Below are 16,547 nucleotides of genomic sequence, written 5' to 3' on the forward strand. Positions count from 1 at the left end.
CATCAAATGACTATCCTGAACGTTCATTCTGCCTGTGTGCTCAGGGTCCGGCTCGCGAGGCCTGGGATGAAAAACAGGCAACCAAGCAACAGGAAGGCGACCAAGCTGGCTGTGTAGGACCCCCGCGCCGCTCCCCCTGCTGTGGGGCCTGGGACAAACAGCACAGAAGCCCTCATTCCCCATCGACAATGGAGTGAATGATGAGCACCCCAACTAGTGAGCGCCCACGCCTTCCAGGCACTGAGCTCCATTCACATGAGGTCATTGGTTCTCATGACAACTCAGAGAAGAAAGCATCACCCTGCTTGTCAGATGAGGACCCCAAGGTTCAGGAGAGGCAAGTGACCTGGCAGGCCTGTGCCGGAGGAAATGGCAGGGCTGGGGTTCAACCCCAACCTGCCTGGCATCTAACAGCATTTCATGAAGCTGCTGCAAGGATTCGGTGAGAGTCAGCAGCCAAGATTTCATCTGGTCTTTTGTAAACCCCAGGGAAAGTATTGCTGATGGAGGGAGAAGGAGGGGGTCCCCTGCCTGGGCCTCTAAGCTTTAGATGGGGACTAGATAGAGCGACGACCCATGATAGCAGGGAAAGCTGGGTGAGAGCTGGGGTGCAGGCTGATCCCACCTCAGTCTGCTAAGTGAGCCACTCCCCGGAGAGTGCTGGGAAGGGCTCAGGCCACATCTCAGGGGTCACAGCCCCAGCACGCACCCAGGCCTGGCATGGAGCATATCACAGGTGTCACCAGCTCCCATCTGAACACAGCCTACTGGTGGGACCTGGCAGTGCCGTCTTCATGGGAGAGAAACTAAGGCCACTCAGCCCACTCAGCATGACCTCAGATGTAGAGGGAACACGCCAGACCTGGGACTGAACCTCAGAGACTGGACGTGCGCCAGGTCATTGGTCTCCCCGCTGCCACGGACCAGTGGTCTGTCGTGTGGGCCAGGAAGCCACCAGCACCGGGCTGTGGCAGGCCAGGCCCCTCCCACACAACAATAAAGGCAGGTCTCCCAAAAAGCCTTTGTGAGCATCCGGGCGCTTTCATTCCAAGAGCCAAGGGGATACACTGAGGCACTGCAGGCGCTGTTTGAGACAGCGGTGACCCCAGACAGGACAGTGCTATGGACTGAACTGTATCCCCCCAAATGCATATGCTGAAGCCTTAATCCCCAGTGCAGTGGTATTAGGATATGGACCCTTTGGGAACTCATTAGGCTTAGATGAGGTCATGAGGGCGGCGCCCTCACCATGGAATCGGTGTTCCTAGAAGAGATATCTGAGAGCTATTTCTCTCGCGCGCTCCCTCCAGCCTCCCTCCCTCTTTCTCTCTCTCTCCCACCATCAACCCTCTTGTGGGGACACAAGGAGGAGGCAGCCATCTGCAGGAAGAGGGTCCTACCCAGGAACTGGACCTGCTGGCTCTGATCTTGGATTTCCAGCCTACAGAATGGCGAGAAGATAAATTTGTGTTGTTTAAGCCACTGATCTATAGTATTTTATCATCGCAGTCCAGGCAAACTAAGATCGATAGTAAGGTGACTCAAGTAAGGAAGGGACCAGTCGTGGGAGGAAGCTAAGCTAAGTGAGGATGACAGGCTTCCCTGGCACCTCTCTCGTTCCTGCCCCTCACTGTGAGCTGTTTGCCGAGCCAACCTGGCGGGCCAGCACTTGGCTGTGTGAGCCCAACAGTGTTTGTCCAAAGCGCTCAGGGACACCCAAGTCAGTGGGTAGCAGACATGGAGGGAAAAGAAGGCCCAGCCTGTGGGCACAGATGATGAGATGAACTGATGCTGACGCCCCTGCTCAGGTAAACAGCCAGCTCAGGGGAAGGTAGAAGGAAGTAGGCAGAGGCCACCAGCGGTTCTGGGCTGGCAGGGAGATGTGGGGACACCCTGCCTACCCCAGAGCTCCCAGGCACTGCTCCCAGCACCCTGCATCTGTCCCTCCAGCGCCAGGAAGGGGTTTTAAGCAGCACAGTGATCAGAGAAGCATTTTAAAATATCTATTTCTCTAAATCTACTCAGATTTTTGTCCAGGATATTCAAGAGAACAACTTCTTAAAAAGCTTTTGATTGAGAAATATGTCAAACTTGAGGGACATTCCGCCCAATTGCTTGGACCGTGGGCTGCCTCCCCCCATTCAGTCACACATTCCCTGCAGGACTCAATGCACCAGGCTCAATGCCGGACCCTGGAGATTCCAAGAGGGCCCCGCCCACAATTCAGGGACACCCGTGGAGGTTTCCCAGGTCACACTCCACCAGACCTGGCTGAAGAGAAGGCAGGTGGAGGGGCGAGATGGACCCTGAGTATAGACCAGGGTTCTCCATTGTTTCTGAAAGGGGGGTCCATCTGGTGCATCTCAGCTGAATTTCTTCTCTCTGGAGCCACAGCCGATGCATCCAGAAGGGAAGAGACCCTGACTGGCTCAAGTCCCAGGGAGGCCGGGCTCTCCGGAAGGACCTCCTGGTGGGTGCCGTCACCCCAGTGGGCACTCATTAATTTCTTTGATTTTAGTTCCTACATATTTTTGACGACTACACTGCAGAACAGAAGTAACTGCCAGCTTGGACTCACCACTGATCCACAGGCCTTCCTGTCTGGTCATTCTGGCATCCTACTCTAGTTTAATTCCTGCTGTGGGAACATCAGACTGAGGCCCAGGGGCGTCCACAGCGGGAAAGATATATGCAGGGCCACATGAATGACCCTCTTCTGGGGACTTGGGGCACCGTGAGGGGCCACAGCAGGCATGCCCTTCAAGCCACTCATTCACCATCTTTGGTGAGCTGGGACACACAAAGCAAGCCAATGTCACAGTGCCATTTTATACCCTTTTGGTCAGCAAAATGCAGAAGTCTAAGACTTCCCGGTGCTGGGCGTATCCACACAAAGGAATACAATACAGCAGTCAAAAGTGAACAAACTTCCGTTGTGTATCATTCTCAAAATGGCAAAACTACAGAGACAGAGAACAGATTAGAGGTTGCCAAAAAACAGGATGGCGGGGGTTGGAGGCAACTGCAAATGGGTAGCATTGTGCATGTCCGGGATGATGAAACAGTCCTCTATCCTTTTTGTTGTTGTTAATCCTCCCCCAAGGATATTTTTCCATTGATTTGTAGAGAGTGGAAGGGAGGGGGGAGAGATAGAGAGAGAAACATCATCGATGTGAGAGAGACACATCGACTGGTTGCCTCCCACACATGCCCAGGGATCGAGCCTGCAACCAAGGCATGTGCCCTTGACCTGAATCGAACCCATGACCCTTCAGTCTGGGGGCTGATGCTCTAACCACTGAACAACCGGCTAAGGCCAGTTCCCTATCTTGATTGTGATGGTGGCTGCTCAAATCTGTGTATAGAACCAAACTGCACACAACAACACACACACACACACACTCGAGTGTGTGGAAAGCTATGAATCTGAACAAGATCTGGTCCAGCCATCACACTGCGGCAGTGCCGACTTCCTGGCTTCATACTGCATTACACGACGTATGGCGTCACCACCGATGGAACCCGGGTGAAGAGTTCTTATGACTCTAGGTGCTACTTTTGTAGTTTCCTGTGAGCATTACTATTCCAAAAAAAAAGATTTTAAAAGATAAATATGAATGCAGTGACATGCAACCATATGGATCCATCAGTGATGATAGTTAAGTGAAGGAAAGAAAATCACAAACGATTGATACGGTTTTTATAAAATTAAACAAATACAAATATTTGATTGACCCAATGCAATAAAACCCAACAAAAGGAAAAGCAAAGAAAACACAAAAACGGGATTGAATGCAATGAGTAAAGAGGAGGGTAAGGGATGGGTTATAAGCTGTACATTTTACAAAAATCTGTTCCCATGAATAGACTGATAGCTGCAGGAATCCTTGTCATTCAAAACCAAGGGTCAGTTCACGGGGGCGGTGCCCAGTCCCTCTCACCGTTACTGCGGTGGCCACGTCCGCTGTGGAGAGCGCTTCTCCTATGACGGGGCTTCGACTGACACAATTCTTTGTTTTCTCTGCCTGGAAACAGGACAGGCCCAATGTCAAGGTTTCCTTATGGTTTGCTGAACTTATGGATTAACAGTTATATAAAAAACATATGTACTTTTATAACAAAAGTGCAACATAGTCAGAGCACTTTTTAAATGAACATTAACCCCATCATCCTACAGACGTAAATGTTTTCATTCTTCCTTCTGTGACTGTCTGGCCGCTGACCATATAGACGTGCTTCAGGATGATGTTCTTACACAATAGAAGGTCAGCTGTGTCCGCCTGTGGCCAGGCTCCCGACAGATTCCCTCGGGCCTCGAGCTGCCTTAGCAGGTTTGCCCCTGGCGCTGCCCAGCCCCGCAGTCCTGCCTGCAGCCTGTGCACTGGCCTCTGGCCAGCCGGAACGCCTGGCTCCAATCCAGGGTCAGTCTTGATAAAGACTGCGGAGTGGAAGGTTGAGGACACAGGAAGAGCAATATTCTTTACTTCCCTGTCTAACCTAGATCATCTCAGGCTTTGCTCATTTACCGGGTAAACCCCGCCCCCTCACTGCCCTCTCTCACTGGCTGTACACAACAGCCACAACATGAGCGCACTCGCTTCTCCTCCAGCGATAAGTGGGACAGCGCAAACCATTGTTGCTGCTTTGCCTTAAAATTTCAGAGGCAGGGCATTTCCTTAGAACAGTGGTTCTCAACCTTCCTAATGCCGTGACCCCTTAATACAGTTCCTCATGTTGTGGTGACCCCCAATTTCATTGTTACAAATTGAACATAATTAAAGCATAGTGATTAATCACAAAAACAATATGTAATTATATATGTGTTTTTTGATGGTCTTAGGCGACCCCTGTGAAAGGGTTGCGACCCACAGGTTGAGAACCGCTGCCTTAGAAGGTGGGGGGCCCCTGACCCATTGTTAAAATTACTGCTCATCTTCCTTGTACATGCACTGTATATGCACTGTGTGGGGTGTGCATGTGTGCACATAAGCATGTGTGCCTGCGTGTATACATGTGTGCACATGTGTGTACACATGTGTGTAACCTGCCCCACAGCAGCATGATGAGAGCTGACTTTCCGTGGATGGTTCTCAAGTTTCCACATGGGTTTAAGCTCTCTCCCCAACTGCACTTTGCTTTCCCTTCCTGTAGGTTTTTACAATGTTTCTCTCAAGAATTATTAATTCTATCAAACAGCACACTGTCAAGACTTATTAGTCTTATCGTGGCTCCAACCCAGTGCATCTTGTATTGATTATTTCCTAAAATATCTCCAGGCTCTAGTATTAACCATCGCGTGGCTCTGGCTCCAGCTCCGGCTCCCACTGGAAAGCTAGTTACCACCAAATAATAAAAAACAACTGGAGGAGATCTTCGCAGGCCTTTTTGAAGGGCCCATGTGTCCTCTGTCCCCCTGATGCTCACAACAACCCTCCACGGAGGCTAAGCAGGACAGGAGGCACCGACCCCATGTAACAGATGGAAACGTCTATGCTCAGAGAGGTCACAAGGCTTGTCCAACCAGTCACCCAGTAAGTGGCACAACAAAGGCCCGAAACCAGATCTTCAGATTCCTCACGAATGTCTTGCCCGGCCCCCCGCCCCCTTTACTGGCCCTCATGGTGTGGTTAAGCTGGAGGAAACCTGGACTCTGGGGACCAACCTTTGTCACCGGTGCATCCCTACTCATACTCCATTGAGCACCTGACATCAACACGTCCCTGTGGCCAGGTGATCTTCCTGAACGTCACCCTACCCCGCATGGTGGCAGCAAGCCCTTCCTCCCCTTCCAGCACCCCTCAGCTACTGCCAACCTAAACCACCATGAGTAAGCAAATCCCGCAAAACCTCCAACCGGTCATAGTTTTCTTCACATTTCGTTCTCTCCATTTCTACTGTTGATGGAGGAGTATGACCTTGTCATTAGTGGTATCCATTTGGGTCACGTTACCCACCAGTTTGGAATAAATTGCAATCATATTTGCTAAAGCTTCAACCCCGAATTGAGCCTTCTTGGGGCATATAAAGTGTTTCTGATGCTTACTTTCCTTCTCCAGTCTCTGCACGAGATGGCGATCTTTGCTATTAGAGCCAATGGGCAATGCCAACAGGAGTTTGCCACTGATCCTCTGATGTTGACTTAAGCACGCCTTCGGTTTGGTCCCCTTCCAGAGTCAAGCAGAAGTTCCAGAACTAAGACTAGGCTTAATTTGATTGACTGCCCTGTTGGCATTTATTTTTAACATCTTCCCCACCCATAAATCCTCCCCGTTCTTTAATAATTTCTGATCTGTTCATTGTTATTAATTAAGGAATGTCTAATATGGACAAGTGGACTATCATTTGGCCACATAATAAATTGTCTGTACAGATAATGATCAATCAATAAACGATGTGTATTTTAGCATACACTTCCACAGTATTTCTGTGTCAATAGAATACTGCCTTCATTTAGACTTGATATATTCAAACCATGCTCAATGCCCATATCAGAATGTTAGTTTGTAATGATTTTAAGTGGTGATGGTTCCATAAGTGCATGGGGAATATACTTAGGCTCAGAGTGTATCCTAAATTACACCCCACACTATTTACATTTCTGCTTATTAAATTCAGTCTCAAACAAAAGGCAGGTCGTTTTCCCTAAAACAGGCCCCATTTCTTTGTAGAGCACTTGATGATCTAGACCTTTATGGCATAATAGTATGTCACAGATCAAGTTCTACAAAAATGCATATTTTTAGTTTTATAAGTCCCAGAGGGGCTCTAAAAGGCAGATATAGTCTTCTTCCACTAACATCAGCTTGATACAGCACTGCAGAGTCTATCATCTGACCTGTCATTCCTCTGATGGTAAAAGACCCTCACTGCCCCTGGCAACCCACCAGCAGCCCCTGGTAGGTGCCAGCCAAGGAGACTGGGCAGATTCCTGATCTTAGCTTTCTCATATCAGTCCCCAAACAGACATATTTGCTTCTTTTGCCTTCGATTTTTAAAAAATATATTTTATTGATTTTTTACAGAGAGGAAGGGAGAGGGATAGAGAGTTAGAAACATCGATGAGAGAGAAACATCGATCAGCTGCCTCCTGCACACTCCCCACTGGGGATGTGCCCGCAACCAAGGTACATGCCCTTGACCCCCTTGACCGGAATCAAACCTGGGACCCTTGAGTCCGCAGGCCGATGCTCTAGCCACTGAGCCAAACCGGTTAGGGCTGTCTTCGATTTTTTATTTTAGTTATGTCTTCTCAGTTTTTTTAAGTACAAGCCCTTTGCTATAGTTAGCCCCAAATTATTTTAGAAAGAGAAGGCATCAGACTAGACTGTGCAAATAAAATAAATAAATGGGCGTATGGACTCACTGATCCTGGTCAAAAGAGACCCTTGCCTCTGGGCTAATGAGTTCTGAACCTCCCTCCAGAGCAGAACCCCAGCTGGGCCCTACCTGCATCTCCCACCATCAGCTGACTGGACTCTGGTAACAGCCTCCCCACTGGCCTTCCTGCTTCCTCTGCCTCAAACATCAGACACTATGGTGGTGTTAATCCTATCTAATAAAAGAGAAACATGGTAATTAGCTGTAGGTCTGCTACCCTTCCCATTGGCTAATCAGGGCAATATGCAAATTAACTGCCAGCCAAGATGGCGGCCGGCAGCCAGGCTGCTTGAAGCTAACATAAGGCTTGCTTGCTTCAGTGACGGAGGAAACCAACATTCCCCGCCTGCCTTGCCGGCCTCTGAGCTTACAGTTTGAAACATTATTACAAATATAGAAGCTAAACAAAAACCCAGAAACCTGCTTTCAGCCAGCTGGGATCTCAGAGCTGGAGTTGATACAGTGTTTCGATTATAGAACCCAAACAAACCAGATACCTGCTTTCAGCAGCAGAGGCCTCAGAGCTGGAGCCAGAGCTAAAGCTGGCCCACAATAAAAAAAAAAAAGAAAAAAAGGAGCAGTTGGGAGCTTCAGTCACCCGCCAGCCTAAAAACAGCCCTCAGCCCCTCACCCAGACTGGCCAGGCACCCCAGTGGGGACCCCCACCCTGAAGGGTGTGTGACCAGCTGCAAATAGCCATCATCCCCTCACCCAGCTGGCCAGGCGCCCCAGTGGGGACCCCCACCCTGATCCAGAACACCCTTTAGGGCAAACCAGCTGGCACCCACCCGTGCACCAGGCCTCTATCCTATATAGTAAAAGGGTAATATGCCTCCCAGCACCAGGATCAGCGGAGCCGCGAGGCCTCCCGGCACCAGGATCAGTGTGACAGGGGACAGCGCCTAAACCCCCTGATCACCCTGTGACTCTGTGTGTGACAGGGGGCGGGGCCACAACCTCCCTATCCGCCCTGCTCTGTTCATGACAGGGGAAGGCGCCCCAACCCCCTGATCAGCCCTGCTCTGTGCCTGATAGGGGGGAGCTCCCCAACCCCCTGATCACCCTGAGGCTCTGTGTGTGACAGGGTACGGCGCCCCAACCCCGCCCCCACCCCACCCCCCCGCCACGGGCCCTGCTCTGTGATGGGGTAGAGCCATAACCTCCCCATCGGCCCTGCCCTGAGTGTGACAGTGGCGGCGCCCCAACCCCCTGATCCACCCTGCTCTGTGTGTGACAAGGGGCGGTGCCCCAACTCCCCTATCGGCCCTATTCTGTGAGTGACAGGGGGGAGCTCCCCAACCCCTTGATGGGCCCTGCTCTGTGCGTGACAGGGCACGGAGCCCCAACCCCCCTGATGGGCCATGCTCTGTGCATGACAGGGAGTGGTGCCGCAACCTCCCCATCGACCCTGCCTTGAGTGTGACAGGGGGTGGTGCCCCAACCCCCCAATTGGCCCTACCCTGAGCATGACCGAGGGTGGCATCACAACCTGCTCTGTGCATGACAGGGGGCAGCACCCCAACTCCCCAATCGACCTGCTCTGAGCCCGACCAGGGGCTGCACCTAGGGATTGGGCCTTCCCTCTGCCACCCGGGAGCAGGCCTAAGCCAGCAGGTCGTTATCTCCCAAGGGGTCCCAGACTGCGAGAGGGCACAGGCCGGGCTGAGGGACCCCCACCTCCCCCCGAGTGCACAAATTTTTGTGCACCGGGCCTCTAGTATTTTTAATATCTAGAGGCCTGATACACAAAATACTTGCACTTGGTGGCGGGGGAGGTCCCTCAGCCTGGCCTGCACCCTCTCACAGTCCAGGAGCCCTTGGGGAATGTCCCGTGGGGAGTGGGCGTAAGCCATCAGTCAGACATCCTAGTGCTGCCACAGAGACAGGGGTGGTTCCTGCCACCACCACTGTGCTCGCCAGCCATGAGCCTGGCTTCTGGCTGAGAGGCACTCCCTCTGTGGGAGTGCACTGACCACCAGCAGGCAGCTCCTGCATTGAACCTTTGCCCCCTGGTGGTCAGTGCATGTCATAGTGACCGGTTGTACTGCCATTCAGTCGATGTGCATATTAGCCTTTTATTACATAGGATATCAATGAGATGAAATTGACATAGAGTGCAGTGCTCAGGGCTTAAGTGCACAAGTTCTGGTCAACAGAACTTGCACTGGTAGGGTCCCTAGCAGCTGCCAGCTGCCATCCAGGTACTCCCTCCCTCCCCCCAGTTGGCTACCCCCCGGTCCAACTCCCAGAAGAACTCTGGTCAAGGGGACAATTTGCATACTATGCTTTTATTATATAGGATATGCATTTCTGAGAAGACTAAAGATGTTGGCCACATTTTTATGTGTGTTGCCATTTCTATAGTTTTATAGAGTGTCTGTCCAAGTCTTTTCCCATTTTTTTAAAATGGTGTTGTCTTTTTATCATTAAGCTCTGGGAATTATTTATATATTCTGGGTACAAATTTCGGCATAAAGTTTTGTGACATAATCCACATTGCAGATATTTTTTCCTACTTTGGGGAATGCCTTTTTTTTTTCACTTAACAATCGATGTCTTTTGATGAACAACAGTTTTCTGTGTTGATAAAGACCAAGTTATCAGTTCTTTTGTTTACATGTTTAGCTCTTTGGGGATCTGAAGAAACTTCTCCCTATCCTAAAGTCAAAAAGATGGTCTCCTTTGTCTTCCTACAAAGTTCATAATTCTAGAATTTATGTGAGGGTGTATCACACATCTCAGCTTATTTCTGTGTGTAGTGTGAGGTAGGGATCAAGGTTAACTTTTCCCGTGTTTATCTAGTTGTTCAGACACCGTTTATTGAAAAGACTTTTCCCATGTAATTGCCTTGACAACCTTGTCAAAAAAAATCCACTGATCATGTGCCAGCGGGTTCATTTCAGGACTCTCCAGCTGTCCCATTCATCTATTTGTCTGTCCTGTGCCAATACCACATAATCTGAGTGTCTTATAATAAGTCTTGAAATCAAGGGGTGAGAATCCTCTCAGTGTGTCCTTTTTCATAATTGCTTTAATGACTCTAGGGTATGTTGTTGTTGTTTTTTTATTAGGCTTTTTGAATCAACTTGTAAGTTTTGATGAAGGCACTACAACATTTTTAAAATAAGCATTGTGCTCTACTTCCCTCCTTCCCCTCCCCCACCTCCACCCTCCACTGTGAAAACCCTCCAATGACTCCAAAAGCAAGAAAATCCAACCATTTCCCCTGTGGCCCCCACGCGGGGCCCTTCGTAGTCTCTGCTCACTCTCTGCTGGGGCCTCAAAGTTGGAAGCCTGGGCAGAGTACTGGGAGGGCTGTCGTATAGGCTGTGCTCCTCCCTTCGGCTTCTGCTCTCCCGGGGCCCTGGCGACTCCAGGAAAGCCCCATGCAGGAATGATGCAAGGTGGCAGCCCCATGGCTCTGTCTACGGATATAGTTCTCCTTCCACAATAACAATATTGTAGCGTTCTGACAGTTTAGGATTTTCCAATTCTTGCCTTAAATGTCATGCTTCTTCCTACCAAACTCCTTGCTGCTATGAAAAGTTTTCTGACTATTCCTGCCCTGCAATCACTAACTTATCAATATCGATAGCATGTAATGATGAACCTATATCCTAGTGACATTGCCATGTTGACACGTGCACTTCCTCTTCCATTCATGGAAAGTGCATTACTTTACGTTCTTTTTAATGAAAAACAGTGGTTGATTTTGTACACCGTCGTTTTGTTGAGTTTGTTAGTTCTAACATTTTTGTGTGTGTGTGCAATCTTTAGGGTTTTCTACGTATAAGATCATGCCACCTGTGGACAGAGATGGTTTTACTTCTTTTCCAATTTCCCATGCTTGATTTTCACCCACAGCATTTACAACCATGTGACACACTAAACATGTCTTGTCTGTGAGTTTAGTCTGCCTCCTCCCAGACTAAAATGCCAGCTCCATAAAGACAGGTATTTTTGCCTGCTTTGCTCACTGCTTCTTGAACAACACTTGGCTCATAGTGGGTGTTCAATAAATAATTGTAAAAGAAATGAATCACTTCACCTGGCACATAGGAGGAAATTACCAAAGGTTAACAAATTATTATTGTTAACATACTATTTCATTGCAAGAATAATTGTAACTTAAAATGAGACTATTTCATTATGCAGAATGGTTTACAGTGCAGAATTCCAGCTGCAGGGGAGTCCCTGGGTGGGTCCCAACTCACTCCCTGGTACTCCCTTTCAAGTAATCCCTGTGGCCATCACAGGTGACAAGTAGGTTGAGGTGCCAATCTATACAGAAGAACTTCTGTAAACAGGCTGCTCTGTCCTGTTATCTCTGCTCAGATCCTCCACAGCCTCCCTTGGGGTCAGGCTGGCCAGGCCAGGGTACTGGCCAAGTGGCCGGTGTCCAAGTCCGTGAAGCTCAAGCTGGAACAGGGACTCCCGCCAGAGACAGCACACAAGTTAGAGCCAGGGGCAGCCCGTCACAGCCCACTAGGAAAGGCCTGGGTCCAGTACAAACAGAAGCCAGAGGGCCAAGGGCAGAGCCAAGACCAGGGTGTCAGAGCCAAGAGCTCAGAGGTCAGGAGCCAGCGCTGGGGTGGGGGAGGGTGCCCTTCAGGGTCTGCAGGACCAGTCAGCTGGGGTTTGTGGGCAGCAGGACAGGCCTGGGAGTAACGGGCTGGGGTAAAGGGCTAGTGGCAGGGTAGACATCCTCAGTCTCTTGGCATCCTCCCTGCTCCTTTCTAGCCCCCGTCCCCACGCCCCCAGCCCAAGGCTTCGGTGTCACGGCTCCTGGGAAAGACTGCTCCTTCCGGGTCAATGAGGAACTCACCCGGCACTCAGCCACTGCCAGGTGCCCTCTCAGATTCTGACCTTAGAATCTTGTTCCATTTTAGATCTGACCGCCCACCCAGTACTTCTCTAAATACAAAACCAAAAGCCATCCCAAACTGAGACTACCTAAAATCCTGATAGAAATAATAGATAATTGTAGTATAATAAATATACACTAAAGCCACACATCTTCTGCCAATTCCCCAACATGCTGAGCTGAAATTGGGCTTCCTGAGAAAACAATGGGTAACTTAGGTTAGCAGTTCTCAAAGTTTATGGTCTCTGAACCCCTTTACACTGTTCAAAGTTATCAAGGATTCTCCCCTGGCTGGAGCTCCCAGTAGTTAGAGCATCAGCCCATGCACTGAAGGGTGAGGGGTTTGATTCCCAGTTAAGGGCACGTATATGGGTTGTGGGTTCACTCCCCCCACCACCACTCCCACCAGCTTTGGCATATGTGGGAGGCAACAAGTTGATGTTTCTCTCTCTCTTCCTCTCCTTCTCTGCCCCTCTCTCCCCACCTCCCTACCTCCCTCCCTCCCTTCCACTCTCTCTGAAAAGCAACGGGGGGAAAAAAATAGCCTCTGGTGAGGATTCACAACAACAACAAAATTTATCAAGGATTCCAAAAAGCATTTGTTTATGTGGGTTATATCTATCGACTTACCATCCAGTAATTAAAATGGAAAAAAACTTAAATTTTTATTCATTTAAAAAATAATAAACCCATGTTAATGTAAATGACATAATTCTTATATAAAATAACCATAATTTCCAAGCCCCCCCCCAAAAAAAAACAGTGAAAAATGTGGCACTGTTTACATATTTTCAAAAAGTATTTTAGCATCTGGCTTAGTAATAGACAGCTGAACTCTCATACCTGTCTCTACACTCAGTCTGCTGCAATATGCTGTTCTGGTTGTCATTTATGATGAAAATCTGGTGTCATGCACACAAGTAGCTGAGTATCTACCTTTAAGGTAGAACCTGAAAGTGTCTTGGGGGCCCCAGGGGTCCTGAGATCATGCTTTGAGAACCACTGGTTTAGACAATGATGATGCCACCATGCCCACCACTCATGTGGACCATGGGGAGTAGATCAAGCAGACCTCAGGATGGGAGAGAGATGGCTGGGGGAGTCACTGAGTGGATGCTTCATTATCCAGGTATCTGTCCCCACTCCTCACTACACCTGTCCAGGAACTGCCCCAGCCAACGGGCTCCCTCCTGGGACAAGGAAGCGTTGGGATGGAGTGCTCCTATGAGTCCGGCCTGAACTATGACTGGCAGGGACCAAATGCCAAACGGGAATGATTTGGGGGAGATAGTTCAGGGTCCCGGGAAAGTGCTGGGGCGTGCAGCAGCACTCCAGCCAGCCAATATCCCACATCACCCACCTGGGAGAGTTCTGTGCTGAGTGGACTGGCCTGAGTAAAAGCCTGCACAGCAAGAGTTTGGAAAACTCCCAGATGATGATGATGCTAATGGGCAGCCAGGGCCAAGAACCACCAGATGTAAGATGCTCAGGAAGCAGACCATCTGGGTTTGAACCCATGCTGCATGGATTATATTGCAACTCACTAATTGTCTAACCTCCGGCCAATTACTCAGCTTCAATTTACTGATCTGTAAAAGGGGAGTACCATTAGGGTTATTGTGACTATTACATGAGTTCATTCATTGAAAGTTCTTAGCGCTGTGGCAGAGAGTATGTGCTCAGTAGATCTGAGCTGTTATTTTTTGTTATGATGGCTTGGATGCAGGTCATTAGCCTGTCAGCTTCCAGGGACCAGTGTCTCTGAAGAAGTGGCTGCACACACAGAGCAAGTCACCTAAGGGGATCCAGACCCAGCACTGCCACAAAATAAATGTCACCCCTGGGTCCTGTGTCATCTGGAAATTCAGGGAGTCAGCAACACACACACACACACACACACACACACACACACACACATGCACGGGATCCACTGCTAGAATCCTCAGGCAGAGAAGGGACAGGTGGCTGAGAGGCACAAAAGGGATGTCACTGGAGACAGGTACAGGAAGTCAAGGAGGTGCAACGATGGTGCGCACACTGGGCGTGCGTGTGCGCATGCACACTCTGTAGTCAAACGCAGACAAGGCTTTTTCCTTTTAAAATTATTGGAACATCTCAAATCTATTGCAGATGGCAAAGGGGAAAACACAGTGGAAATATTTTAATGGCTTATTCTTGGCCTGGGGACTGTCCATAGAGAATTGGAACGAGTGGGCTCACTCCTCATTTGTCCTGAGAACATCATCATTACACATGACACACCACGTTCTGCCTCGGAGCTCATCGGATCAGCCACGAATGTTAACAGAAACACAAGCGAGGGGCCGGGGAAGGACCTGGAACGCTCTCTGAACAGGCAGTACAGCCATGACTCACTATTTTTATTAAGAGGCAGGATGAATCATGTAACACTTCTTCTAGAATTACTGGGCACGGACAGCTCTTCCAGCTGTTTACAGGGTGGAACTCGAGAACCTTCAAGCACAGATGTGCTGCTGAGTCTTGTGACCTCCGCCCGAAGAGATGAGCCCACAGCACCAACGACCGACTCATTCAATTTCCTTTGGGTTCACTGGCTTTTGCAAATTCCCACAGAGAGAAGCACCAAACAGGCTGAAAAATAACTAACAGAAATGAATACTGGATGGATCGCCCAGGGCCTCCTGGAGGAATTATAGCTGATCACCTGGGACAGGGCTGTCCGGGCTGCTGAGGCCACGAAGGGCACCGTGAAAACAGGAAGATAATTGGATCCAGGAGTCCACACGCCTCATCAGGAGCGGGATTGCACTGGCTAATCCTTCAGACTCTGGGTCAAGCAGCAATTAGTCAACATCTTTAAAGGATTAACCCTCACGTCCAGGTCCCAAGTATTGACACTGAGAAAAGCCACAGACGTGTTGGGCCGATTAAGGGAGCAGGAGACAGGCTGCATGTTGGGGTTTCGCCTTGCAGCCCGCCCCATGCTGATGCATTCGGAAGCCAGACTCTGGTAGAGAAAGTGGCTGGAAGCAAAACGGTTTGGGTTTTCTCTTTTTTCTTTTCTTTGTTGGTTGTATTCTAAACGTTATGTTCCACTGACAGGCGATTTACTAACTTGGTAGGGAATGATTTATCAGGCTTTGTAAGCACGCTTCCCTCTATTATGTGGATGCTTTCCTTCCACACGCTCGGCATGTACAGGTGACAATCGTCACCTTGGAGGTGGCCACAACACCTTAACAGGAGATGCCAAAGCTCTGAGATGCCGAGTTCTGTCCTTGCATCCTCAGGACAGCCAACCAAAGGGGGCGACAGGGTGGCGATCTGTTCTAAACAAGGACCTCAGATCCCACATCAGCGCTGATCCTCAGTCCACAGAGAAGCAAGCCCACAGCGGCCCCTGAATGGGAAGGCCCCCACCCCTCAATCCTCAGATTCTACCCCCACAGACCCCACAGGCTCACTGCAGGCTGGTCAGCTCCCCAGCCACCCGCTCACTAAAGTCTCTCCCCAGGTCAGACCCCTCCCCAGGTGGATCACCAGGAAGCTTGTTGGTTTGTTTTTCCCATGGAAAGTGTTAAGTTCAAGGAAACCGTGAAGTTGAATGAAATGGGAATAGTCTTAAACTTGGCTAAAATGTATAGCTCCTAATGCATCACAGAGGAACTCTCAAATCATACTCTTTGTAATGAGGCTAAATTAAAATAACCTAACTGAATTTAGAATGGCAGTGGTTAGACAAACAGGGCCTATACACTTTAGACAAGTCTAAAATGCCTTAAAAGCCTCTAAAAGCAGTTATTTACATTGCTGAGGTATTTGAGTTTTATGCCTAAAATTATATTGGTTTTGTGAACAAACACTTCCTTACTTCTGCTGATTTCCCGGTTCCTTAGACTGAGACAAGTGAGTGAGTGGCTCAGGGTAGGGGGAGAGCAGGGCAGAAAGGGGGGCTGAGGAAAGCACACCCCATACAGGCAACATTGGCAGTTCCAGGACCCACAACAGCAAAATAAAGACACGTACCTGTTCCTGAAATGCGCGTCTTAACAGAGGCAGACCCAGGGTGAACTTCACTCTCTCAAATGTCAAAGCTCTCATCTCCTCCAGACTCAGATCATACCTGTGAAGGCGAGATTCACAATGTGTGTCAAGATGCTAAATTGGTCCTGGCCGGTGTGGCTCAGTGAGCTGGGTATCGTGCTGTGCACTGAGAGGTTGTCAGTTCGATTCCCTGTCAGGGCACATACCCGGGGTGCGGGCTAGATCCCTGGTAGGAGGTGTGCAGGAGGCAGCCAATGGATGTTCCTCTCTCACATCAATG

General features: G+C 49.5%; 1 protein-coding gene across 1 annotated transcript in view; it reads right to left on the bottom strand.

The window, feature by feature from the left end:
• Positions 1 to 16,324, bottom strand: part of ACOXL (acyl-CoA oxidase like) — a gene marked incomplete at both ends in the record, with an annotated part of 80,297 nt that extends 63,973 nt beyond the window's left edge. Inside the window, 2 exon segments of the mRNA XM_081101523.1 lie at positions 3,942 to 4,025; positions 16,250 to 16,324. Of these exon segments, the coding sequence (XP_080957649.1) occupies positions 3,942 to 4,025; positions 16,250 to 16,324 (159 nt within the window).
• Positions 16,325 to 16,547: the final 223 nt, after the last annotated feature.

This window comes from Myotis nattereri, assembly GCF_964212035.1.
Source record: "Myotis nattereri genome assembly, chromosome: 10".
Lineage (NCBI taxonomy): Eukaryota > Metazoa > Chordata > Mammalia > Chiroptera > Vespertilionidae > Myotis > Myotis nattereri.